Source organism: Rattus norvegicus, chromosome 10 (genome assembly GCF_021556685.1).
Source record: "Rattus norvegicus strain SHRSP/BbbUtx chromosome 10, alternate assembly SHRSP_T2T, whole genome shotgun sequence".
Classification (NCBI taxonomy): domain Eukaryota; kingdom Metazoa; phylum Chordata; class Mammalia; order Rodentia; family Muridae; genus Rattus; species Rattus norvegicus.
In genome coordinates this window covers 49,647,150-49,673,476 of record NC_141543.1, presented here as the reverse complement: position 1 = coordinate 49,673,476, position 26,327 = coordinate 49,647,150, and the positions used below count along the sequence as shown (strand labels likewise).

General features: G+C 46.6%; 3 protein-coding genes across 3 annotated transcripts; 2 read left to right on the top strand and 1 right to left on the bottom strand.

Annotated features, from left to right (window-relative positions):
• Positions 1-105: 105 nt before the first annotated feature.
• Positions 106-853, top strand: H2bc27 (H2B clustered histone 27). Its single transcript, NM_001109641.1, is given in 1 exon segment — positions 106-853. A coding segment is annotated over 1 exon segment (381 nt). The 5' UTR covers positions 106-189; the 3' UTR covers positions 571-853.
• A 6,241-nt stretch (positions 854-7,094) lies between these two features.
• Hist3h2ba (histone cluster 3, H2ba) lies at positions 7,095-7,724 on the bottom strand. Its single transcript, NM_001111127.1, has one exon. The coding sequence runs from the start codon at positions 7,692-7,694 to the stop codon at positions 7,314-7,316; it is 381 nt and encodes a 126-aa protein (NP_001104597.1). The 5' UTR covers positions 7,695-7,724; the 3' UTR covers positions 7,095-7,313.
• A 10,419-nt stretch (positions 7,725-18,143) lies between these two features.
• Rnf187 (ring finger protein 187) lies at positions 18,144-24,077 on the top strand. The gene is given in 4 exon segments (NM_001164264.2): positions 18,144-18,646; positions 19,806-19,898; positions 22,181-22,405; positions 22,972-24,077. Coding segments are annotated over 4 exon segments (711 nt in total). The 5' UTR covers positions 18,144-18,256; the 3' UTR covers positions 22,975-24,077.
• Positions 24,078-26,327: the final 2,250 nt, after the last annotated feature.

The window sequence follows — 26,327 nt, the reverse complement described above, 5'->3', positions numbered from 1 at the left end:
GATGCCAATATAAGCCAATCAGAAGGGACGCCCGAGCCCTCCTAATTTGCATATGCCTTACCCCGAGATGACGTAATGTGAAATTGTATTCAATCAAAAGGAGTGATGCCTGATCCTTCATTTGAATACAAGACATACAAATACACTTAGTAGAGGGCTGCGCCGGTTTCTCCAGTGCAACTAGACATTATGCCCGATCCATCCAAATCGGCTCCAGCCCCCAAAAAAGGGTCCAAAAAGGCGGTCACCAAGGCGCAAAAAAAGGATGGCAAGAAACGCAAACGGGGCCGCAAGGAGAGCTACTCCATCTACGTGTACAAGGTGCTGAAGCAGGTGCACCCGGACACCGGCATCTCGTCCAAGGCCATGGGCATCATGAACTCGTTCGTCAACGACATCTTCGAGCGCATCGCCAGCGAGGCCTCCCGCCTGGCTCATTACAACAAGCGCTCGACCATCACGTCCCGCGAGGTGCAGACGGCCGTGCGCCTGCTGCTGCCTGGGGAGCTGGCCAAGCATGCCGTGTCGGAAGGCACCAAGGCAGTCACCAAGTACACCAGTTCCAAGTGAGGCGCGGCGAGGGTGCCCTCAATTCAAAGGCTCTTTTCAGAGCCACCCATACAGTCGTTAAAAGGGTCTTGAACACAGTGTGGGTCACTGATAATGGTCCCTCGCCTGAGACGTTCCCTGACACTGGGTGTGGCCAAGTCAGATTTTTGAGCGAGGGAATATGATGTGGCTGCTTTGCTCTTCCTAAGCGTAGTGAACGATAGCCGCGCGAGTAGCAAGGGGCGTAAGTCCCCTCCCCACGCCTGGAGCTTCGGTGGGCGAGGTCACAGTGCAGTGGTATTCTGGGCGTGCGACCCCTTCGTGGTCCCCGAACCTGCAATCCCTTTAGTACGTTTCCCATCCTCTTCTGGTATAGAGAGCGTCTTGATTCCCTGAAAACGACCATTCTGACATATCATGTCAACAAATCTGCACTGGCTGTATGTTGGAAAGGGGGCGGGGGAAGGTGCGGCACACCACAATGCCTGTGTGCAGGAGCTATGATGTATTCTGCCTGAACTGCCAGCAGCAGTTTCAGTGATTAGGGGATGGGTGATGGGAAAGAATTCTGTGGGTTTTTTGTTTGTTTGTTTGTTTGTTTTGAGCAAGAGTTGCTCCCCTAAAGCTGCGTTGTTTTGTGTGAAGCATTAGTAGAAGAATAGTCCACACTCAGCATTTATTTGGGGAATGCCATTTTTTTTCTTTTAAAAAATATTTATTTATTTTTACACTCCAGATTTTATTCCCCTCCAGGTCCACCCCTAACTGTTCCACATCCCATACCTGCCCCCACCCCAGGCTCCACAAGGATGTTCCCACCCCACCCACCCCACCAGACCTCTAAACTTCCTGGGGCCTCCAGTCTCTTGAGGGGTTTGGTGCATCCTTCTCTGACTGAACCCAGACCCAGGAGTCCTCTGCTGTATCTGTGTTGGAGGCCTCATCTCAGCTGGTGTATGCTGCCTGATCCAGTGTCTGAGAGATCTCGGGGGTCCAGGTTAATTAACACTGCTGGTCCTCCTACAGGGTTTCCCTCCTCCTCAGCTTCCTCCAGCTTCTCCCTAATTCAACCAGAGGGGTCAGCAGCTTCTGCCCATTGGTTGGGTGCACATATCTGCATCTGACTCTTTCAGCTCCTTGTTGGGTCTTTTGGAGGGAAGCATGATAGGTCCTTTCTTTTTTTTTTATTTTTTTTATTTATTTATTTATTTATTTTATTTATTTATTTATTTATTTTTTATTATTAACTTGAGTATTTCTTATATACATTTCGAGTGTTATTCCCTTTCCCAGTTTCCGGGCAAACATCCCCCTCCCCCCTCCCCTTTCTTATCGGTGTTCCCCTCCCCACCCTCCCCCCATTGTCCCCCTCCCCCCAACAGTCTAGTTCACTGGGGGTTCAGTCTTAGCAGGACCCAGGGCTTCCCCTTCCACTGGTGCTCTTACTAGGATATTCATTGCTACCTATGAGGTCAGAGTCCAGGGTCAGTCCATGTATAGTCTTTAGGTAGTGGCTTAGTCCCTGGAAGCTCTGGTTGCTTGGCATTGTTGTACATATGGGGTCTCGAGCCCCTTCAAGCTCTTCCAGTTCTTTCTCTGATTCCTTCAACGGGGGTCCTATTCTCAGTTCAGTGGTTTGCTGCTGGTATTCGCCTCTGTATTTGCTGTATTCTGGCTGTGTCTCTCAGGAGCGATCTACATCCGGCTCCTGTCGGTCTGCACTTCTTTGCTTCATCCATCTTGTCTAATTGGATGGCTGTATATGCATGGGCCACAGGTGGGGCAGACTCTGAATGGGTGTTCCTTCAGTCTCTGTTTTAATCTTTGCCTCTATCTTCCCTGCCAAGGGTATTCTTGTTCCCCTTTTAAAGAAGGAGTGAACCATTCACATTTTGATCATCTGTCTTGAGTTTCATTTGTTCTAGGCATTTAGGGTAATTCAAGCATTTGGGCTAATAGCCACTTATCAGTGAGTGCATACCATGTATGTCTTTCTGTGTTTGGGTTAGCTCACTCAGGATGATATTTTCCAGTTCCAACCATTTGCCTACGAATTTCATAAAGTCGTTGTTTTTGATAGCTGAGTAATATTCCATTGTGTAGATGTACCACATTTTCTGTATCCATTCCTCTGTTGAAGGGCATCTGGGTTCTTTCCAGCTTCTGGCTATTATAAATAAGGCTGCAATGAACATAGTGGAGCACGTGTCTTTTTTATATGTTGGGGCATCTTTTGGGTATATGCCCAAGAGAGGTATAGCTGGATCCTCAGGCAGTTCAATGTCCAATTTTCTGAGGATCCTCCAGACTGATTTCCAGAATGGTTGTACCAGTTTGCAATCCCACCAACAATGGAGGAGTGTTCCTCTTTCTCCACATCCTCGCCAACATCTGTTGTCCCCTGAGTTTTTGATCTTAGCCATTCTCACTGGTGTGAGGTGAAATCTCAGGGTTGTTTTGATTTGCATTTCCCTTATGACTAAAGATGTTGAACATTTCTTTAGGTGTTTCTCAGCCATTCGGCATTCCTCAGCTGTGAATTCTTTGTTTAGCTCTGAGCCCCATTTTTTAATAGGGTTATTTGTTTCCCTGTGGTCTAACGTCTTGAGTTCTTTGTATATTTTGGATATAAGGCCTCTATCTGTTGTAGGATTGGTAAAGATCTTTTCCCAATCTGTTGGTTGCCGTTTTGTCCTAACCACAGTGTCCTTTGCCTTACAGAAGCTTTGCAGTTTTATGAGATCCCATTTGTCAATTCTTGATCTTAGAGCGTAAGCCATTGGTGTTTTGTTCAGGAAATTTTTTGCAGTGCCCATGTGTTCCAGATGGGAATGTCATTTTTTATCGGGGATGTTTGGTTTGGCTTCTGTTTATGAAAAGAGGACTCATGGTAATTATTTGAGCTGTTATGAGACATGTCGAAAAATCCTTTCGTCTCCAACAGGGAATACTATGTAAATTTGATTTTTTTTTTTAACCAAGTTGTCAAAGGGAGCCCCTCTCATCTGGGCTCATGTCAATAGGCATTTGGGGGAAGGATATCTCTGCTGGAATTTCTACAGTAGCTGTGCCACCTTCTGCTTTCCAGCTTGGTTCACATAAAAGGGGTTTTGATACCGTCCTGTGTTTTAAAAGTTAGCATCTGAAGTATTTTTTATCCTAAGTTCAAGTAACTGCAAAGATGCAAATGACAAAGCAAGAGGTTTTCTTTTTTTTTTTTAATCATTTTTTAAAATCAGTCTTTAAAACACCCATTGCTTTATCAATTTAACACCAGAGTCAGGTCAAAATAATTCTTTATTATTTTTATGTATTTATGTATTTATTTTTTTGGTTCTTTTTTTCGGAGCTGGGGACCGAACCCAGGGCCTTGCGCTTCCTAGGCAAGCGCTCTACCACTGAGCTAAATCCCCAACCCCTATTTTTATTTTCTTAATCTGTATTAACTTGAGTATTTCTTTTTTACATTTCGATTGTTATTCCCCTTCCCGGTTCTTAAAAAGGTATTTCAGGTTATTGTCACTGAGAATGTCTCTCTTATATTCCTTCTGCTTCAAATTCTGCCAACAGCAGTTGTATGTATATTGCATTTAATTCACTGCTGCTTCCAGATTGTCTATTGAAATTTTAACATGCCAACCTAGTTATCTCAGTATTTTGGAAAAAAGGACACAGGAGCAGCACAGAATCATTTAAGACATAAATCATTAAGTTTCGGTAATTTGTGAAGCTAGTCTTTCACGGAGGTTTGATGGGAGGAGGGGTTGGCTGAAGATTTGAACCCTAGACCTCAAGCATTAGTCAAAGTTCTCCATTGAGATGCAGCTCAGTCCTCTTCTGTCTGCCTGCCCAGATTATTATTTCAAGTTCACTCCTGGGTACAAGCAGTCAGTGTGTGGTATACAGCATTACTTTCACTTGACATCTTTAGGAAAGATAGAAATAAGCACATAGTAAAGGAAGCCTTGTCATAACTGACTCAGCCAATCCGTTTCCTCCTCTGTTATGGTGGAAAACACAAGCCGTGATCCATCTTCAGAAACATTGTCTCCATCTCTTTCTGTGTCTCTGTCTCTCTCTGACACACACACACACACACACACACACACACACAGAGAGAGAGAGAGAGAGAGAGAGAGAGAGAGAGAGAGAGAGAGGGAGAGAGAGAGGAGTTGTCAATTACTCCTGTAAGATTTGCTGGTCTAGACTGCACTGTGTAGACCAGACCGGTGTGGAATTCAGAGACCTCCTTTCTCTGCCTCCTGAGTGCTGTTATTAAAGGCATGCACCACCACTCTGTCAGTATTCTTTTTTTTTTTTTTTTCGGAGCTGAGGACCAAACCCAGGGCCTTGTGCTTGCTAGGCAAGTGCTTTACCACTGAGCTAAATCCCCAACCCCTCTGTCAGTATTCTTAATGGTCTCAAAAAAATAGAGGATTTGAAAGCCAGACATGGTGGCATAGACCTGTAACCACAGCAGCTGGGAGGAACAGAGGCAGGTGGATCTTTGTGTGCTCAAGGCCAGGCTATCCAGAGCTACATAGAGAGACCCTGTCACCAAATAAAATGCAAATGGGATTCAAAAAAAGATAGAATGTGATCTTCTGTGAGCTGATGCCAAATGACAGTCAAGCTACTACAGAGCTGCATGGCTGGCCTCTGGTGCCAACTATTCATTTTTAAATTTTAACTATGAGTGTTTTTTTTTCCTGCATTTATATGCACAGGATTTGTGCAGAAGTTAGAAGAGGAGGTCACAGGAAGGAGCCAGATCCCTTGAAACTAGTGTCACTGATGGTTGTAAAGCCATCATATGGATACCAGGAACTGAACCAAGGTCCTTTGCAATAGCAATATATATTCTTGACCCCGGAGCCATTTCTCCAGACCCAAGTATCCAATTTTAGAGGAGTATTTACAGTTGTTCTTCTAGATCCAGTACAGTACAACACACGATTTTAATAAAATGAAACCTTTCCCTCTAGAAGAAAGATGAACCTAAACATTGTTTACTACCAAGGGGAGGGGGGAAAAGCAATGAGCAAATCTAGCACACAATTTCCAAGTATAATTAATTCTCTAACAGCACATTTATAGTTGTCGTTAATGCAATGGATTGTGTGTGTGTGTGTGTGTGTGTGTGTGTGTGTGTGTTTAACAAAAGCTGGAAGTTCAGAATAAGCTGCCCAGGTATATTATATCGGCAGCCACAGCTCAGAATGGGGGAAGATCTGTCCTTTCGTAGAATGTGAACATTAAGGAGTAGAGAAATTAATGAAGAAATTTGTCTCTGCTGTTGAGATTTTATAATATAGAAAACTGAGAGCGACTGTATACAAAATTAATGTCTCTAGTTTCATGTTTTAAGAGGTGAAATTGAAAATTGGAGAATGCTAGGAGTGTACAACACATATATGAGAATCTGCAATCGTAAGAATTAGGACAATGCAAATGGCTAGTTCTCTGGACCTGAAAAACTTAATTTTAGTGAGGTTGGGAGTGGGGGTGAGGATTTGCAGGCACGTAGTCTGAAACAATAAGATGGCTGTTCCCTGCTCTTTACTGGATGTTCAAAACCAATTTACTAATTAGTAGGGAACCAACCAAGAATTTTGAGCGAGTGAAAAAAAAAAACCTGTCTCTTTAAGAAGAAATTGCCAATAGAAAGACTCTGGTCTTTCTTGTATGAGACAGGAAGAGGTTAAATGTTGACAAACGAGTGGAGGCAATGTGAGGAGGAAGACTGCCATTGTTCACCAGTGAAACCAACATGAAATCGGAACCCGGGGCAACTAGGAGTTCAAGAAAGATGGGCTTCTCTGACATATAGTGAAGAACCACCGATATTTGAATTTTAGAGGAAGGATAGTTTGGACTATTCTTTTTTTTTTTTTTTTTTTTTTTTTTGGTTCTTTTTTTCGGAGCTGGGGACTGAACCCAGGGCCTTGCGCTTCCTAGGTAAGCACTCTACCACTGAGCTAAATCCCCAGCCCCTGGACTATTCTTGCAAGCCTTACTCATTTATGCAACCTACACTGAATACAACGTGCGTAGCTTTTTGTTATTTTAAAGGTTCTATTCTAAAGGATGCTTCACCATTTACTAGAGTTCTGTCAATGTAAATACACATTTATATAATATATACTCTCACACATACGCATACATTGAGATGAAACAAAAGGACCTTTCATTGTTTAAATACGTCTATGGATAATATACCAGTCTTCACCGGAAAGATTGTTGCCTAATTAGGTAAGGTTGGAGAGCAGGGGCTGTACATCCCACTGTTAGGCATTTCTAGTAGAATACAATAGAAGACCTGCTTAAACTGTTTTTGGCCAGAATGTTTTAATCCTGGCAAGGTGATGGAGCAAGATGGCTCCGAGAGCATCAGCTCTGACAGCGCAGCACCCTGAGCCTCACACAGTACTCTGCAGGGGGAGGGGAATGGAGAGAAATCTTGTTGCTGACACAGCCCCCCCCCCCCCAACCGCGCAACCCATGTCAAATTTCTCCAGGAGCCATCTATTAAACTACATTCGATTTGGCCAAAATTGAACCAGACAAATTTATTAATGTACCATTATGAACAAGAGGTATTATATCTCAGGGTCCCGCGGTCCAGTACAACCCCTCCCTCCCTCTCTTCCACCCCATCCCAATGTTCATCAGGTGAATGACAATCTTAGGCAGAACGCTCCTTTTTTGAGCCTGGAAGGTGGCTCTGAAAAGAGCCTTTGGGTTGGGGGCGCTCTCGCCGCGCCTCACTTGGAACTGGTGTACTTGGTGACTGCCTTGGTGCCTTCCGACACGGCATGCTTGGCCAGCTCCCCAGGCAGCAGCAGGCGCACGGCCGTCTGCACCTCGCGGGACGTGATGGTCGAGCGCTTGTTGTAATGAGCCAGGCGGGAGGCCTCGCTGGCGATGCGCTCGAAGATGTCGTTGACGAACGAGTTCATGATGCCCATGGCCTTGGACGAGATGCCGGTGTCCGGGTGCACCTGCTTCAGCACCTTGTACACGTAGATGGAGTAGCTCTCCTTGCGGCCCCGTTTGCGTTTCTTGCCATCCTTTTTCTGTGCCTTGGTGATGGCTTTCTTGGAACCCTTCTTCGGCGCGGGAGTGGAGCGGGAAGGTTCCGGCATCCTGCTGCACTGGCTGCACCCAGACGAACAGGGATACGGGGAAGGCAGGGATATTTGTCATCTTTATATTTAAATGAAGGCTCCAAAGTACTCGCGTCTGATTGGACAAGCATAAAATGTTGTAACTAGGTGACCACGCTTCTTCTTTTCTATTGGTTTTCTATCCCAACCAATCCGAAAGTGCATTGACTGAGCAAGCTCAGGTATCTTATCTTTGTCTGAACCCTTTGTTTTAACATAGATGGTTTAGCGTCTCCCCTGACTGTGGACCTGGCTGTGAGGGAACTAGGCAGCCCGGGTCTGATCCTTGTTAAGCTAAATCGCTAGCCATTTCGTTCTCACCCTCAGCTAATGAAGGAGAAGCTTGTTGCCTGCTTAGATAGAGGAGGTGACAGCTTCTGACTTCCATTTGTTTCTAGTCACTCTCCATCCAGGGGAAACAAAAGCAAAGACATTTCTATGACCAAATTCCAACAGTTCATTGGGAAATCTGAAAACAAACAAAGGATGTTTCACTGGAAGTGTGTGTGGCTGGGTAGACTTTCATTTGGAGAAGGGTATTAATTACAGGACACAGCAGGTTGACACACTCTACCCAGCGCGCGCTCTCGCGTACCATCCCCCGCCCCGCCCCCCCTCTGCATGGTACTGAGAGAAAATAAAAAGGCTGAATATTCTCATGGCTCACATTTCAGCATCACTTGGAGAGCTGGCTTTTATAAACTGACAAATCCTGGTCTGGAGGCCAGTTAGCTTCCATACCTGGGGCAGACAATCTACTTCCTTTGCGTCTCTATTTCTTCATGTGATGACTTAATGCCTGTTAGATGCTGTCAGTTCATGTGGATGAAGAAGCAGGCAAGGTGCCCTGCACACACTTGTGCATAATTTCTATGAGCTCCTTTCACGTCAACACACAGTCTTTTTTTTTTTTTTAATATCCCACCGAAATACAGAGAGAATTATAATCTCCCACACAGAGAGGCGGCTGTCGTTCCGGTGTCTGCGGGGTGAAAGATAATTTTGCACTTGGCAGATGCCCAGCCAATGCTTGGTAAAAGAACAAACCTGGGAGCCTATTCAGCTGGCTGCTGGTGCCTTGGCTATCTTGATGCTGTCGTTTGTCAACAACATATTCTTGGTTATCAAGAAGAGAAATATTGCTTTCAAAGCAATATTGTAAGAAAAAAAAATTAGAGCCAGGCAATGGTGGCACACTCCTTTAATCCCAGCACGGGGAGGAAGCGGGGAGGGGTGGTGCGGCGTGGGGCGGGGTGGGGAGGGGGAGCAGATGCAGGCAGATGTCAGAGTTTGAGGCCAGCCTGGTCTGTAGACGGAGTTCCAGGACAGCCAGGGCTACACAAAAAAACCCTGTCTTGAAAAATAAAAGCAAGCAAACAACCAAACAGAGAAAAATCACTTAAGGAAAAAAAAAACATTTTGGGTGTCAACCCTCCTATAACACTTAACGTAAACAGATCTTGGGTTAAATTTGCAAGTACTGAGAGTGGGAAGGTTAATGTTACAGACCTCTATACATCAGAGAAAAAATTACCAATTGTTTAAGAATATGAATAGGAAAGAGAAATTTGAAAAATAACACTACTATCAAACTAACATAAAAGAGATGCTCCTTCAAACAACGGTAGATGTTTCACCTACTAAAGTGGTAGTGGCCGGAGCTGCCTAGTGCATGCGAAATTACTGCCCTACACTGAAAAAAAAAAAAAAAAACCAAACAAACAAACTGAGGAAATTAGTAAATATCAAGATTCTCTACACTAAGCCAGAAACCCCACTGTCAATTGTAGTCTCCCAAAGTAACGACTGTGTTTGCAAGCAAAAGGGGACAGTTTCATAAACAGTGTGTGTAAAAAAATATATAAAAGAGATGAGGCTCAACCATGCGTATGAAGATACAAAGTAGAATCAATTACTGCTCACTTTTACCCTGGAGCTTGCTATTCTTACTGTTAAAGTCTCATCTGGGCGGTGGTGGTACATGCTTTTAATTCCAGCACTCGGGAGGCAGAGGCAGGCAGATCAGAGTTTGAGGCCAGCCTGGTCTACAGAGCCAGTTCCAGGACAGCTGGCGCTACACTGAGAAACCCTGCCTCAAAAAAAACAAAAACAAAAACAAACAAACAAAAAAACCAAAATATAAACAAAAACAAAAAAACCCCAAAAACAAAAAACCCCAAAACAAAAAAAAAACCCCAAAAAACCAAAAAACAAAAAAACCAAATCAAAACAAACAAAAGAACAAAAAAGGACATCTTAGCTCTTGTAGCTCGTCTAGCCTTGCATTTCTGATGGTCTTGCTTCCTTCTCCAGTGGGCTGAGTTGACAGCTAAACCTGGCTCATTAAATGTTGTTTTAGAGGCTATTTAACAAGGGAGAATAATATTCATCAAAACTTAATAATAAGCACGACTGCATGAAGTATCCCTTGCATTGATGTCAACATCTAAGTCACTTTCTATCCATCTTGGCAGTGTGTTGTTGTGTGTCTACACTGTGTTCAGAGTGGACAAAAACCTCTCTCCCTCACTCCAAGGCCACATTGCAGTGGCCACTCCTCTATGGGGGAGGGGTTGATCCTGAATAAAAATGTTCTATTTTACTGTTCATTTAATGTGGTTAAAAAAAAAAAAAAAACAAACGACAAAAAAAAAAAAAAAAACAAAAAACAGGGCTGGAGAGATGGCTCAGTGGTTAGGAGCACTGACTGTTCTTCCAGAGATCCTGAGTTCAATTCCCACCAGCCACATGGTGGCTCACAACCATCTGTAATGGGATCCGATGCCCTCTTCTGGTGTGTCTGAAGGCAGTAAATCTTAAAAAGACAAAAAAAAAAAAAAAAAAAACCCAAAAAGCCCCAAATCCATACCTAATGGATCTGGAATTGTATAAAGTATAAAAGTTGTCAAAGTAACAGTAACTTCCTGTCATTCTTAACAGGTGTGGAGGTGTGGAGGGAGGTGTGGAGGGAGGTGTGGAGGTGTGGAGGTGTGGAGCAGACAGGTTGTGAAGGAAGAGTTAACTTACTCACACACCAAATAAAATTCAGTCAAAAAGACTCTAGAACCATGAGTTTCCACAGAACCCACAGAAACCTTAAAGAATGCATCTAAGGGACTAAGTGCCACAGGTCAGTTAGTTACAGTTTGAGCCTAATATTAATATGCATATCTCTCTCTCTCTCTCTCTCTCTCTCTCTCTCTCTCTCTCTCTCTCTCTCTCTCTTTTGCTGTTGGCAATTTTGGCCAAAGATTATTGTTTAACCAAAACTTAATAATCCTGCACATTCCTCCTCATTTATGTCTTTAAAAGCAAGCAAGCAAGCAAACAAACAAGAGTAACAACAAACTGTTCCCTTGCTCCAGCTTCTTTGAATGTTCTATTCATTGCTCACTTTAGGACATGGGTTCCCACTTCAGCACTTGGCTCTCCCATGGAGGATCCCATTCTTCATAAAGCAATATTGTTGGTCTGGAGAACTCCTGCTGTTACTCGACCAACCTGTTGGGTTATAGGCAAAACATTGGCAAACTGGAGGGTTTTGTTTGTGAGAAAGAAGAGAGGAGAGGAGAAAGGGTTGGTAAAGGAAAGGAAAGGAGAGGAAAGGAAAGGAGAGGAAAGGAAAGGAAGGAGAACCCAGGAGAAAGGAAGACAAGAAAGTGAGAACGGAAGGCCACCAGAGGTGGCTCAATGGGTGTAAAGACATCAAGTGTCAAGTCCTAAAGGCTAGAGTCCAGAGCTAGTGTCCACAGGGCAGAAGGAGAGAAGGGTTTCCTACAGGTTGTCCTCTGACCACCCATAAAGGCACACAATGTGAATCAAAATGTAGCTCTGAAAAATTAAGAGAAGAAAATGAAAAAGGAAAGTCTGGGAAGCAATGACTTCTGTTTCAGCCACTAAAGGCAGATACATTTGGGTTTGGTGGTAGCTTTAGAAGGGGATGCTGAAACCCTTTGTTTTGTTTGCACCTCTTTTTTTTTTCTTTACTGGTTCTAAAGCCTAGTGTCTGGCACTGGCGGCTGGCGGTCCCATGCAGAATGACTTTCTTTGGCATCAATAAGCACCTTGACATCCTGGATTTCTTTGGTTCTGCTCTGCATACATTTTTTTCTACTATGAGCAAGATCTCACCCAACCACGAGGCTGGACTCTTTATAAATTTCCACAATTAATTATAGGTCACACACTGTCATGGTCAATAGATGAGATGTACATTTGGGAGGGGGGTCCCTGAAAGAGGCTGATAGTTGGAGGAGCAGTAACACTTGGCACCCTGGGGGAGAAAGGGGTTGCAGGATGCAGAGGGCATGTTACCGGCTTCGCTGCATGGCTGAGCCTTTGACTTTGGAGCTGCAGGAGTGAGAGGCAGGCATTGGTGGTGAGCTTGAGTCCTCTCCTCTCCTAAAAGTAGGAACAAGATTTCCTGGTCCTCCGTCCTCTGCAGTTCCCAGCTGGCATCCTTTGGACAAAGGCCTGCTCACCACTACACTGAAGCCTTTCTTCCGGGGACATCTATGGTGTGGTGTGATTCTGGGCTGCTGGAAAGTCCCTCAGTTAAGAATGCTGTTTTCTCTGACTGTGCATCCAAGGGCTTTAGCTGACAGCAGCGAGGAATAGGGATGTGAGGAGGGGAGCTGGCCTCTTCCTCTGGACTGTGTGACCATTTCTCTTTTACATCAGCAAATGTTATAAAAGGCAATGAGCAGTTAAGGTCAATTGTCACAATGGATGCAGCAGCCCGGGAAAGCACGGCTACATCCCTAGCCCTGCAAACCGCATGCAGCCAGTTTGGTGTCTCTGTGCACCAGCCTCGCTTCTCCAGCCCCACAGACTCTGGTGACATTTTCTTCCGTGCAAGTGATCACTTCCTCCTCTAGCCCTTAGGTAATTCATGCTTCTCCCCCTAAGAACAGTAATAAAATGTCTTAGGAACTGCTGAAAGTGATCCAGTGGCTTTTGAGCAGTCTCAGAACTTGTGAGAGCATGTACCTTTTCAAGAGACATAGTGTTTGTGGGGGTGGGGTGGGGATGGGGGGATGGGAGGAGGAGCAGAGGGGTCCCAGTGGCTCTAGAGGGAGGAAGGCTGGGGATGGTGGGAAGGGAGACAGTCAGGAATGACTGCAGCCTTAAGCACGATGAGATCACATCTCAGGCCTTACCAGAGCCTGCCCTGCCCCGGGTCTTCTTTCCCCACTCCACAGAGCACACATATCTGAGGAAATCACTGTGGTGTCTATGAACAAGAGAGAATACGAAGGTACGAATGCTCAGGAAATACAACTAATTCCTCACCAGGGAACAAAACTGAAGGCCTCTGCCAGGCGGTGGGATGAGAGACAGCCCTGGGAAGTGCCGGAGCAGCTCTGAGGCTGAGAGCGACACACTGGAATCATCTCAGACCTGGATTAAGCCACTTTTGGAAGCATGGATTTATGGGTTACCACTGGAGTCTTTTTTGCTATAACCAGCTACTGCTGGGTCAGTCTCGCTGCAGGATGCTCGGAGTGCTCTGCAGAATCCCCACAGCCAGATGCAGCCCTCAGCTTTGAATTTAGTAGCATTAGGAGCTTCTCCATATGTGTAAACTGCAGTCTGTGGTATTCGGTCACAGCTGCAGAAAACACCTGATAAGGCCCTGCCTGCCCTGGAGTCTCCATCTTTCTGGTAGTCTCCTTGCAGCCCCAGGTACAGCTGCTCGACCGGCTTCTCTCCACCTGGTAGGGCCCTGCTGTGCACAGGGCACCAAGTGTTCTTTGTCCTAATCCTGCAGACAAGAGACTTTGCTGCTTCTCACTTGGGCTTTGTTCCTTTTCTTTTTTTTCTTCTTCTTTTTTCTTTTTTTCGGAGCTGGGGACCGAACCCAGGTCCTTGCGCTTGCTAGGCAAGCACTCTACCACTGAGCTAAATCCCCAACCCTTGTTCCTTTTCTTAAAGAACACACACACACACACACACACACACACACACACACCTTAATCATAATTACATATATACACATACATATATATGTATACACACGTATTTCCTAATCATAATTATATATACACATACACACACACCTTAATCATAATTACATATATACACATACATATATATGTATACACATGTATTTCCTAATCATAATTATATATATACACATACATACATACACACACACACACACACACACACACACACACACACACACACACACATTTAAATTCAGGTATGGTGATAGCAACAGAGCAGGAGACCAATCAATGACACTGTGAAAGCTGTCAGAAACAAAAATGGAGCCTCTCTTCGTTGTAGCGAAGTGACTTCCTCTGGGCCTGACAAGATCATCGGCCATTACGGAGCAGAGACCTGAAGACTAAATGACATCTGGGTTTATAATAAAGGTAGTAGGGATGCTAATAGTCACTCATAGTACGAGGGGGCATCTGCATCTGTGCTGCAATGGTCTTGGGGGTTCCAACTGGAGTATATAGAGTAGAAGGCTGGCTGGAGGTGGGAACCGTGGGGATGAAGCCTCCCTGAGTTATCACCCTGGTGACGTGGGACTTTTTAAGAATATAACTCTTAATTCACTTACGGTCGATAAGTTACCTTTTCCCGTGTCCTGTCAGTAATTCCAATAAACATATTGCGCTTGGTGGAATTATTTCTTTGACATAGCAGTGCCCTATCTGGACAAACAGACATGCCCTCACATCTTCCCAGGAAGCCACACAATGTTTTGTCCAGCTCTAACCCAAACCATGTAATTCTAAAGCAGTGCGCCCAATGAAGAGTAGCTCAAAAGGCTCAAAGGGTGCTGCCACCACATACAGAGAGTACTACAGGGGGATTGCCCACAACTCTCTCGTGGCCACAGAGTCCTGTTTGGGGGTATTTCATGTGATGCTCCTCTCCTGCCTTTCAAACGTGCTTGCCTCAGCCCCCCTGTTTACAACGGCTTGTGTTCCCTTCCTGATGAGCTGCCCTTTCCAAATACTATTCTTCAGGAAATCTCCCTTTTGGTTGTTACTTGGGTTTTTGCCATCACAAATATAGAACATTGTATCAGACCAGATACTTTTGTTCTAATTGTAAGGTACATGGATAGGTCCCTGTCATCCATCTGCTTCTGTATTGTCTACACACTTGGATCCCGTCTCTCACCCAGGCGAGACTTTCTCCCTGCACTTCATTGTCCCGTTCATCATTAAAATGAGGGCTCTCTATCTATCCACTTGATGGTCAACTGCTCATTTATTTCAGAGTCCTATAACTGACTCATTTCTAGTCTCCTGTTGTTCGTCTGTGCAGGCCCTTACAAACAAAACCCCAGAGTGCTTTGGTCAGCTTGAGGGAACTGTTTCAGAGAGATACAGAACAATGCAAACGCTTCACATTGTTACTGTTGCTGCTGGCGATTTATATTTGTAAACACCATAGGTATAGTTGAACTTTTGGATTTTTGTTCATTTGTTTGGATTGGTTTGGTTTTCAGGACAGAGTTTCTCTGTAGCCCTGACTGACCTGGAACTCACCCTGTAGACCAGGCTGGCCTGAAACTCTCAGAGAGCTCCTGGCTCTGCCTCCCAAGTGCTAGGGTCAAAGGTGAGGAGCATCATTACAGCCTGGCTTTTTGATTTTTAGGATCTTAAATAATTTCATGAATTTTGAACATCTGAATATTTATTTCCACATCTTAAATATTTAAAAGGTAATAGTTATTAGGTAACTGGCTTGATGCAATTTTCTTTGAAGCAGACTCTATATTTTATTACACAGTTTGGGGGCTGTAGGGATGGCTCAGTACCTAAGTTGCTCTTTCAGAAGACTAGTGCTGGATTTCCAGTGCCCATGTTGAGTGGTTCACAACATCCAATAACTCAGGCTCCATGGTATCTGATGTCCCTCTTCTGGTCTCCACAGGTACCACACATACACATAAACATAAATGAAATATTTTTTTAAAGAAAAGGCTGTAGTATACATTTAAGCACAGGCTGTAAAGAGGAGAGAGGATGCTGAACAGATGGCTCAGTGGTAAGAGCACCTGACTTTGCCACAGAGGACCTAGGTCAGTTCCCAGCTGTCATATGGTGACCCACAACTGTCTATAAGTCCAATTCTGACACCTTCGAGTGGCCCCTGGGTACTGTGCACTCATACGGTATGTATGCATGCCTGCAGGCAAATGCTCATACGCATAACATAAAAAGAAACGTTTTAAAATTTAAACAATTTAAAAAGAAGAGAGAGGCTCAGTTAGAGCACACACCGTCAAGTGGGTGTGGAATTCTCAAGGGAATTGCTGAATTTTTTAAGTCAAACAGATAAAATGTTTTTTTTTAAAATGTTTATCTTTAGAATCAAATATTAGAGGCAGTTCATAGGCTCGGATGTATCCCAGAGGTGGAAGGTTTTCCCCAGTATATACGAGGCCCTTCATTTGATCCCCAGAGTGGAATTCTGGTAAGGGCAATTAATCCTAAAGCTTAGCCGTTCGTGTATTTCTTCCCATGTAACATGGCATTAGAAGAGTGCACTTTCAGGTACACCTTGGTCATGATACTTAGGCAGTGTTTGGGATGCCCATGTGCTGAGCCAGCTTCCGGGACACAACGTATGTCTGCTTCCCATCCCCACTATGCTTTTGCTGTTATTTTTGTTTGGTTTGGTTTTTTTTTTTTTTTTTTTTTTTTACATCAAGGTAGGCCATGTAGTTCAAACTGGCCTAGGACTCAGTTTCCCTGCCTCCACCTCCCAATTGCTGGGATTGTAAGTACGGTCATTGTCGAGGGTGTATAAAGCCCTGGGTTTGAGCACTAGACCTCAGTAACAATTTCAGAACCATGTTGGATATGGCCACGGTCAGTTAGATGAGTGTGAAAGTGACTAATTACAACTGATTTTTAATTTAATTAATTTAAGTTAATTAATATATGCACACATGTCATATCTGTTGAAGAGGTTGGCTCTAAACCCCCAAGGATACTACAATTTAAGAACACTCAAATCCCTCAGATAAAATGTTTCTCATACACACACCACATCACACAGACACATAAACATTCTCTCTCTCACACATACACACATACACATTCTCATACACACACACACACACGCACACACACACACACACACATTCTCTCTTTCACACACACACACAGAGACACACAAACCCACACATTCTTTGGAGACAGGGTCTTGCTATATAGCTCTGGCTGGCCTGGAACTCACAGAGATTTGCCAGCTCTATTTCCTGAATGCTGTGATTAAAAACATGTACCATTATACCCAGCTAAAACATAATATTTACATGCATCCTTTTATTTAATTTTTCTAGATGACTTATGATGCTTACCAGGATGTGAATACTCTGCAAATCTTCGTCCTGTTGTTTAGGAAATAATGACCAGAAAAGTGCTGCATAGCTTCAGTGTAGATGTGGCCGCTGTCACAGTGTTTGGAACATATAAGTGGCAACGTCACTGGCTTAGGGTTTCATTACTGTGAAGAGACACTATGGGCAATGTAGCTCTTATAAAAGATATTATATCGGGGCTGGCTTACATGTTCAGAGGTTCAGTCCATTATCATCAAGGCAGGAAGCATGACAGCATCTAGACAGACATGGTGCTGGAGAAGGAGCTGAGAGTTCTACATCTTTGATCCAAGGCAGCCATAAGACTGTTTCCGAGGCAGTTGGGAGGAAGGTCTCAAAGCCCCATCCCCACAGTGCCACACTTCCTCCAACAAGACCACACCTCCTAATAGTACCAATCCCTGGGCCAAGCATATTCAAACCATTGCAATCACATTCACAGTATATTTTCCATCTCAATTTGAAGAGTCATAAATTGTGCATAGCTGACTACACCTACATTAATACAATATGCTTTAGCGTGCTTTCCTGCAAAATGTGCTGCTATTCTGTGTGCACATTGAGCATTCCTTCCTTCATTCTGTGTCGCTCGCTATGTTCTTTAATTTGGTCATACTCTTGCTTAAACTACATAGGCATCGGTCTACTTCTGTTTTATCTAGCTTCAGGGCTAAAGGTATAGAATAAGTCAATCACCCTAGAAAAGCCTTTCCTAACAGACCACCTCCCAAATTATCTGTGGGAGATGGGCAATTATCTATGATGTTGGGACAGTACTCTGCAGTATGAGTAATCTCACAGAACACAAGAGAGTATGCTTGTGAGGATCTGGGTTTGGAGTCCACGACTGACACCATCAGGACAAAGAGGTGAGCAGCTACCAGAACCAGGGTGGAAGACAGCGCAGCAGCTCAGACTTGGGCAGGGCCACGAGCGACTACCAGGATCTGAATGGAGAGAGCACAGCTGCCAGGACCTGGATGGAAGAACGCGCAACTGCCAGGACCTGGACGTCAGAGCGCACGGCAGCCAGGACCCCGCCCCGCCGCGCGCGCGTGCCCGGCGTTGGCGCAGTCTGGGGCTGAGTCGTCGGCTGAGGCTCGTCGGCCTTGCTCTCTGGCCGGTCCTCGGCCCTTCTGCGCCCTCTCTGCCCGCGTCTTCGTCGGCGCCGCCGCCCGCAGCCCTGGCGCTCCCCGCGGGCCCCGCTGAGGCCATCTGCGCCTTGTGTCAGCGCGCGCCCCGCGAACCGGTGCGCGCTGACTGCGGCCATCGTTTCTGCCGGGCGTGCGTGGTGCGCTTCTGGGCCGAGGAGGACGGGCCCTTCCCATGCCCCGAGTGTGCCGATGACTGCTGGCAGCGCGCGGTAGAGCCCAGCCGCCCACCACTGAGCCGCCGCCTCTTGGCGCTCGAGGAGGCGGCCGCGGCGCCGGCGCGCGATGGCCCTGCTAGCGAGGCCGCGTTGCAGCTGCTATGCCGTGCCGACGGAGATCCGCTGTGCTCTGCTTGCCGCATGGCCGCCGGTCCGGAGCCGCCTGAGTGGGAACCGCGTTGGAGGAAGGCGCTGCGTGGCAAGGTGCGCGAGGCGGCCCCGCACACTGTCAATCTTTGTGCCCTACCTGGAGTCAGTCTCTTGATCAGTGTGCTGACCTCCTCTTCCCTTTCTCCTCTCCCGCATCCCTCGGGTGCTCAGCACCCTCCGTTCCCCGGGGACGCTGCCATGCCTAGGACTCTTGAATCCTGGAGTCCGTGAATTCTCCCTTCCTCCATCTCTATTATCGGTCTCCCGGACCCTGCTGTTTTCCTCGATCTATTATCTCTAGAGCATGCTTTTCTATCCCCTTTTCATCCCAGGTCTGTGGGCTAGCTGTGCCTTATCTCTATACAACCATTAGACTTTGATCTTTCGATTCCTCTCAAGTCCCAATCCCATTCCTCAAGGCCTCTTCATCCAACCTGGGTGTGACCTCATCGGGGCAAGCCCCGCCCATCCACTTGCTTGTGGAGACCTGAGAGTGGGCTTCTATCTGCTAGTTACTATTTGCAGCCCTTTGAGGGGCTGTCGGTCCACCTCATTCTGGAACCTTCTCTGCTGTGCTCTCTTGGTCATTGCATGTGGTACCTGCCACTGGGCAGAAACCAGCCATTAGAATGTGTTTGAAGCTGGGTCGCAGGGATCTGGAGTATCATCACTGATCCAGAGAGGGATGATAACTCAAAAAAAACCCAAAGCCTTTCTGAGTAGCGAGGTAGAAAAGCAGTGGTCCCTGTCGGACAGGAGGAACTAGTAGCTTAGTGTGTCTGAGGGTGCTGTTAGCCCTATGTTCTGGAATGATGCACCATGAGTCTATGGAATAGGTTGTGAAGAACACTTTTGAGATGGAGGCCAGTGTTAATCTCGGCCCCAGACTGGGGTAGGTCCTCTGGAGAACAGTTTGTTGTCTCCTTACTAAGACAGCAATCTCCACAGAGTCCAAGAAGGACACAGAGAAGTCAGGAAAGCCACTGTCTTAAATCAAGCCGACCCCAAAGGGGACCTACCTGAAAACCTGGAAGCATATAGGCAATCCTGAATTGTCTGCTGCACACCTAGTTCTGATGAGGCGGGAAGCACAGGAGACCTTTTTAGAAAGCAGCCATTTTCCAGCAGAGAGCGGGCGAGTAGTTCCGGTGGCCAGACTGCTGTTCTGGGTGTCCAAATCCTTCCCAGCCTCCAACCAGCTTCTCTCTCCCAGGAGAACAAGGGCTCTGTGGAAATCATGAGGAAGGACTTAAATGATGCCCGGGACCTGCATGGTCAGGCAGAATCCGCTGCTGCTGTGTGGAAGGTAAGTGGGCTCTCCTGGGTATTGGGAACTAGCAGGGCAACCAAACTGAGCTGCTGGGGTTTGCCTGGCTGGCTGGACAGAGTGACAGTAGGGAGCCTCTTTTCTGTGTGCTTTTCATAAGGATGATTTGTAAGGGTCAGCTTCCTGTTCTACACAGGACGTGTTCTCGAACTCTAGATTCTGACCAGCCCCAGCTGTTACCAGCAGAACATGCAGTTTTCTGGCTGTCACACAAAACCACAGGCAAGCCATCGAAAGTCCAAGTCAGGGCTAGTTTCCCGTGGCCTTTCTCGGTGTATTAGCACATGGAGAGTGGGGCAGGAGCTCTTTGAGGGTCCCCTTTACTAGGGCACTGATCCACGTCTACTTTGGTGGGACTAACCACGTCCCAAAGGCCGACCACTTCACACATTAGCACCATGGCCTAGAGGTTTTAGCACAGAGCGTTAGGGAACAAACAAGGCTGATGCTCAGCAGCTGGCCTACATCGGCTGCCATCCATGGCATTGAACACGAGGACGACATGTTACAGTTGGTTTTTTAAGGTTACTTGTCGATAAAAACACACAGTTTAAACTCTGGCAACTTTTCCTTTTATATATTAAAGTTGATTATAGTTCCCCTCCCCCCATTCTTTTTTTTAACATAAAACCAAAGTGTTTTTGTGGACTACAAAAACCCCAAAGCTCTCAGATGGCCCTCACCTTAAGGCTAAAGGCACCTGCCCTACCCCTTAAAAAATAGGAAGGCATCGAGGACACCTAGTTTTGTAGGAGCCCACAGTAATTCCAAGGACAGATTCTAGCAGATAGAGGTTTTTAATACGAAGACGGGGATCCTGTAGTCAGAGGGAGGAGCTTGGCCAGACAGCAGTCATCTGGCTGGCATTTATATCCTTTCAGCAAAAGCATTCTTCCCTCAGGAACATGTTGTGAGGTCCAGGATCAGAGGAAGATCTGAGTGCGGTTAGGAGTGTCCTTTTCTAGTCCTGCTATCTAGGTTAGGCTGCTGGAATTGTAGCTGAGGGAGGCAGAATGGAGTTTTGCTCTCAGGTTTACCACAGGTTATAGTAGGAAGAATGGCTGGTTTAAGGTAGCGAGGTGTTCTGACAGGACTTTAGTCCCAGAGACCAGCTTTGGGAAGCTGTGAGTGGGGTCTTCTCATTAGCTGAGCATTGTATATGTGGGTTGTATGTCTGAGGACTTACCAGACTTCAGTCAGAAGTGAGAATGTAACGGTTGGTGGGATGCTTGCCCAGCTTGTGAGAGGCTCTGAATGTGCAAAGCAAGCACCACAGATAGACAGCAGGCCTGTGGTTGTCGTGTGTTGTACTTCATGCGTAGACTCCTTTCTAGTCAGCTCTTCACAAAGTAATGTATGTCGTGTGAGGTAAATTGTGTCACTGGAGATGATCTGAGGCACCGGAAGGATTCAGATAGCTTATGTATTAGTGCTGTGCTGTTTTGTAGAAGGGTTTTGAGCATCTGTACACTTTAGTATCTTGGGGATGCCTTTCCTGGAATCAGTCATGAAGGACAGTGCAGGGGAGACAAATGTTATCTTAATAGAAGTTCTAATGTTACAGGAGGCCTCACAAGGAAATGACCCAAAGAATGTCACATCTTACAAATACACTGAGAATATTGGACAGAAATTAGCAGGTTGTAAAAAAGTGATTCGGGAAGCATAAAGGAAGCATTTTAACAAGGTCTGTGTGGCGTCTTCTCCCCCTCACGTTTGTCCTTGATGGAATTGCTTTGTAGGAGTTAGCCTTTGTTCTGCTTCTCTAACAAGACAGCCAAGACTGGAGCATTGTATAAAGAAGGGAAGTCATGAGTTCTAGAGGCTAAACATCAAAGATCAGAAGGCTCTTTCTACTGGTGTCTAGTGTGTCCCTTGTGGAAGTGAGTGGACCCAAGACTGCTCTCTGTAACAGCTAGCTGTTGTTGTCTTGGCAACCAATTGGTATCCTGTGAGACCAGCATCAATCCTTTCAGAGGGTGTACCCACACACGAGTGATGGAACCACTGTCCCTTCATCCCCACCTCTTCAAAGCCCTGTCAGCTACACATCACCACAGTAGAACCAAGCTGAGACGCCGTGAGGGTGACAGCATCTCTCTCTTACCTGTGATTTTTTTTTTAAGTGAATTTAATTCAAAAGACCCAGCCAACTTATTTTGAGAGTTGGTGGGTGTTTAGAGCAGTGTTCTTTAGACACCTTCGTTAGCACTGGGGATGGGCAATGTGAACTGCTGTCCCTTCCCCCACTCACCCTGCAGGGGCATGTTATGGACCGAAGAAAGAAGGCCCTGACTGACTATAAGAAGCTTCGGGCCTTCTTCGTGGAGGAGGAGGAACACTTTCTGCAAGAGGCTGAGAAGGATGAGGGTGCTTCTGATGACGATGAGCTGGCTGACCCGGCAGATCGCTTCCGGTCGCTGCTGCAGGCGGTGTCAGAGCTGGAGAAGAAGCACCGTAACCTGGGCCTTAGCATGCTTCTGCAGGTACCACTGGGGTAGGGTGAGCACCTCTCTCCTCAGCACCTCTCTGGTCAGCTCAGAGCCTCAGTGGGAGAGACACTCCGAGGTGAGCAAGCTCGGAGCCACCGCCCACCTTTCCCCTGTTGTGGCTCAGGTCTGAGTATCAGAGAATGAGTAGGTGGTTGGGAAAAGTGGTAGGAAGGAACTTAGGACTGACGAAGATAGGAGATGCCCGAGGGAAGGCTCTGGGCAGAGTAGCCAGGGCATCCCTCTGTCTTCTCCCATCTTCACCTCATGCCCCAAGGGTTGGGCCAACACAGGAACCAGGCTGCAGTCAGAACCTGGGTTTGTAACGTGGCATCAGCAGCCACCTGTAACGGAGGTATCATCCCCTTTCCACAGACCAATCAGCTGTTTGGGGCTATACGGCCTCAGAGACACAGCTTAGATGGGCTGTCAAGTCACCTTGGCTCCGAGTGCGTTGTACTCGGGAGAGCAGCAGTCTGTCTCACTGTCTTTACTTGTGTATCTCCCTTCACTTTCTCTGTCTCCCCGTCTTTCCCCTCTGTCTGTTTCTCCCTTCCCTGCAGTGATGACGCTGGCGCAGCAGGCTGGCCCCCTGGAGCTCGAGGCAAAAGGAACCACCTTCCACAGCTGGCCTGCAGCACCCCTACCTACATCCCTTAGGCCTCTGCCTGGCATCTCTTCATCCTGGACAGACCCCTATCTCCATCAACACCGACAGCGCGCTGGCCTGGGATGAAGCCTCAGAGGTGCCCTGCTTTGGCCATGCACATAGTTCCATTGTTCAGCAGTGTTTTTTGTTTTCTTTGGGGCATGAATGTGCTCGGGCCTGTTCCTGTTCCACATAGAGACCGACCTGTCCTGGGATTCCTTTCCCAGTGTGTGCCAACCCTGCCTGAGACCACTTGGCAGCTCTGAAGCCCCTGCTTCTTGTTTTGCCATGGCTTGGCTTATGTGGCGTTCACTCTAGTATCTAGGAACCAAACCTTGCGCCTTCCCTATTGGTGCCTGTGCCGGGTTGGCTCACTAGACATTCCTCAGCAAGGCTCTGAGGCATAGCAGTTACAGTCAGTCTGTGTCAGTGCCAGGGAATAGGGATGTAGGAGGCCCTGGGGTATGGCTGGGAACCGAGTATTAACAAAGTATTCTCCACCCTCCAGAGGACCTCTTCTCTCTCTTTGGGTCTCACTGTGCCAGGTCCTGGGAGCCATCTTCTGCCTTGCTTCCCCAGCCTCTTTTCCTCCCAGCTTGTGCCCCTTGGGTGTCACTGGCGTCCCCAGAGTGCTCCCTACTTCTCCCCACCTCTCATGGACAGGACCTTCTTCCCTGCAGAAGAGCAGCAGGGTGGCATCTCCAGGCCACCGGGTGCTTCACTTCGCTGTATTTTTGGCTTTTGCTCACCTCATTTTCTCCAGTAGGTGAATCTCACAGAACTTGTGACGTAGCGGTAGCGTGGTTGCCTGCAGCATCTTGTGTGTAGATAACTAGTCCAAGAGACAAAACCCAGCAGAGTGGACAGACACAGGCCAGGGCCAAACACATAGATGGATTTAGGTTTGGGGAACAGTGTTCTGTCCTCAGAAGGCCCCAGCCTTGGATGTGGTGACCGGCTCCAGCTTGACTCCCAGGTGGGCTGGGTTTTCAGTGCTGAATAAAGTGGTTTGCTCCAGCCTCTCTGTGTCCATACGTCCTAGTCTTTGTCCACACAGCTGCTTCCCCCTTTCCTGACCAGGTTCCAGGGTCTTTGATACTTTTGAAAGCAAGATAAGCAAACTGTCACTAAGACAATCAGGATTAGAGGGTGGGTGTCACCCCAAATCCAACGTTAGCTGTGGGAATTGTATCTGGGAAGCAAGATCCATGGATAGCTAGAAGGATAAGAGGAGACTTCATGGTGAGGGGACTCTGGCTTAGTCCACTGGAAGGGCCCTGCAGAAGGCTGGCCAGCTGGGCAGATGCACCCAGGGTGGAAGGTGACAGACTGGTCACATTCATATCCGGGGTGACTGGATGCCCAGGGTGGGGCATCCCTGTGGGTGCCAAGGAAGAAGGGGAAAGCAGAAACAGATGCAGGTAGCAGCAAGAGCAGCCCTGAGTAGTGTGGCCCTTAGTGACAGAATGTGATCTCTGTTGGGGACCAAAATGGATAGTTAAGTAATAGGCTAGTGGGTGTGGAGAACTGGCCACCTGGTGGTAGCTCAGAAACAAGTGGTAGGTGTGTCCCTCAGATCTTAGATTGGTCCAGACCTTGTCTGAGTAAACACCTCCACCCCCATGGACATGGCCCCAAGACTCAGCAGACTGGATGTGTAAAGTTCAGTCTTATGTTAAAACCTCAGGTTTGCACCACAGCTCTGCTCACCAGTTAGTAGCCTGTGGTTCACACATGCTACCAACAGCAACCTAAGTGGCTGCCGCACAGGACACTTGCTCATGCCCCATGGGGAAGGAAGAATGGACTCTCCAGGGTACATAGAGAACACTAACCCTGTGTGAGAGATTTCACAGGGACACAGCAGAAACCTAAAGGCGTACTCCCCAAGATGGCGTGCTCTGCTCCTCACCCTTCTTGCCGGTGAGTGGCAGCTCAGCCTAACGAGTTTTGAGGCGCAGTGACCCAAGATGTCATTCCCAGGTCCTCACCACACCATCACAAGACAGGCCAGCAGGGCTTCTTTGCTAGGGAGGTGGAAGGAAGGTGGAGGGAGAACGGAGCCCATGAGACAGATACGCCGGACTTGTTTTCATGAGTGGAACTTCAGGGTACCATGGTTAAGTCAAAAATAGGCCTGTACATGTGTCTGTCCTTTTGACACTGTATACAGAAGACGTACAGTTTGGCTGTGGGCCGTGTTGATTTGATAAGTACCTTCTGCCTGCACATGATTAACAAGGTGCCGGATGGATTTTCTAAGAGAGAGAACATGTCAGCCACTGGTGGTGCTTGTGGGGTGGGGAATGGAGACAATTGGGATGCCTTCCAAACTTTGAAAAGACAGTTGAGCATGGTGGTGCATGCCTTTAGTCCACAGGCAGGCAGATCTCAAGAGTGAAACCCTATATCAAAAAATAAAATAAAATAAAATAAAAAAAGCTAAAAAACAATCACTGGACAGTAAGGTTAGGAAAGGTTGGAAGAGCTCGGCATGGCCACACCCAGGATGCTGAGGCAGGGGTATGGTCATATGTTTAAGGGATATGGGGAGAAAAGCAAGTAGGGTTTTTTTTGTTGTTGTTGTTGTTGTTTTTTGCTGTGGGCTTCCCTGTATGGAAGCCAGCTTGGTTTTAAGGCATATTTCAGTCTGACCTTGCTTGGGTTTCCTGCAACAGTACTGTCATGTTGGGCAAAGTTTGTGAGAGACTTGTGCATGCTAGGTAACAGGTCAATACAGCTGATTCATAAAGAATTCTATGTATTCAGTTCCTGCCCATTGGGGGCTGGTACCAAAAACTTTAAGTGTATAAGTCCTTGTCTGTAACCCACAGACAAACATACTCTATACATCCTCTAGGTTACTTCTAATGTCTAATATAACTAGTACTATAGACTAGTTTTATATGGTTTGGGGGAAAATTATGTCAAAAGTATAAAATGCATTCTAGATGAGGGTTGTTTTGGTTGGTTGTCCCCCTTCCTGATTATTATTATTATTATTATTATTTTTTTAATCTCTAACTGAATCCATAGATGTGGAACCCAACCTATGAGCAGGCTGACTGTAGACTGAATTCCAACATGAAAGTAATTTAGTTGGGCTTTGAGGATCCAAGGGCTCTCTCTGGCAGCACCTCCCTTGAAGACTGCAGATGAAGTTCTTAACTCCCTTTTGGGATTTACTGTGAGACTCAGTGAAAACTGGCTTTGGCTCTAATGTCTCCTTCCACCCCAGTGACCTCCTGGTTAAGTGAGGACTGGCGGCAG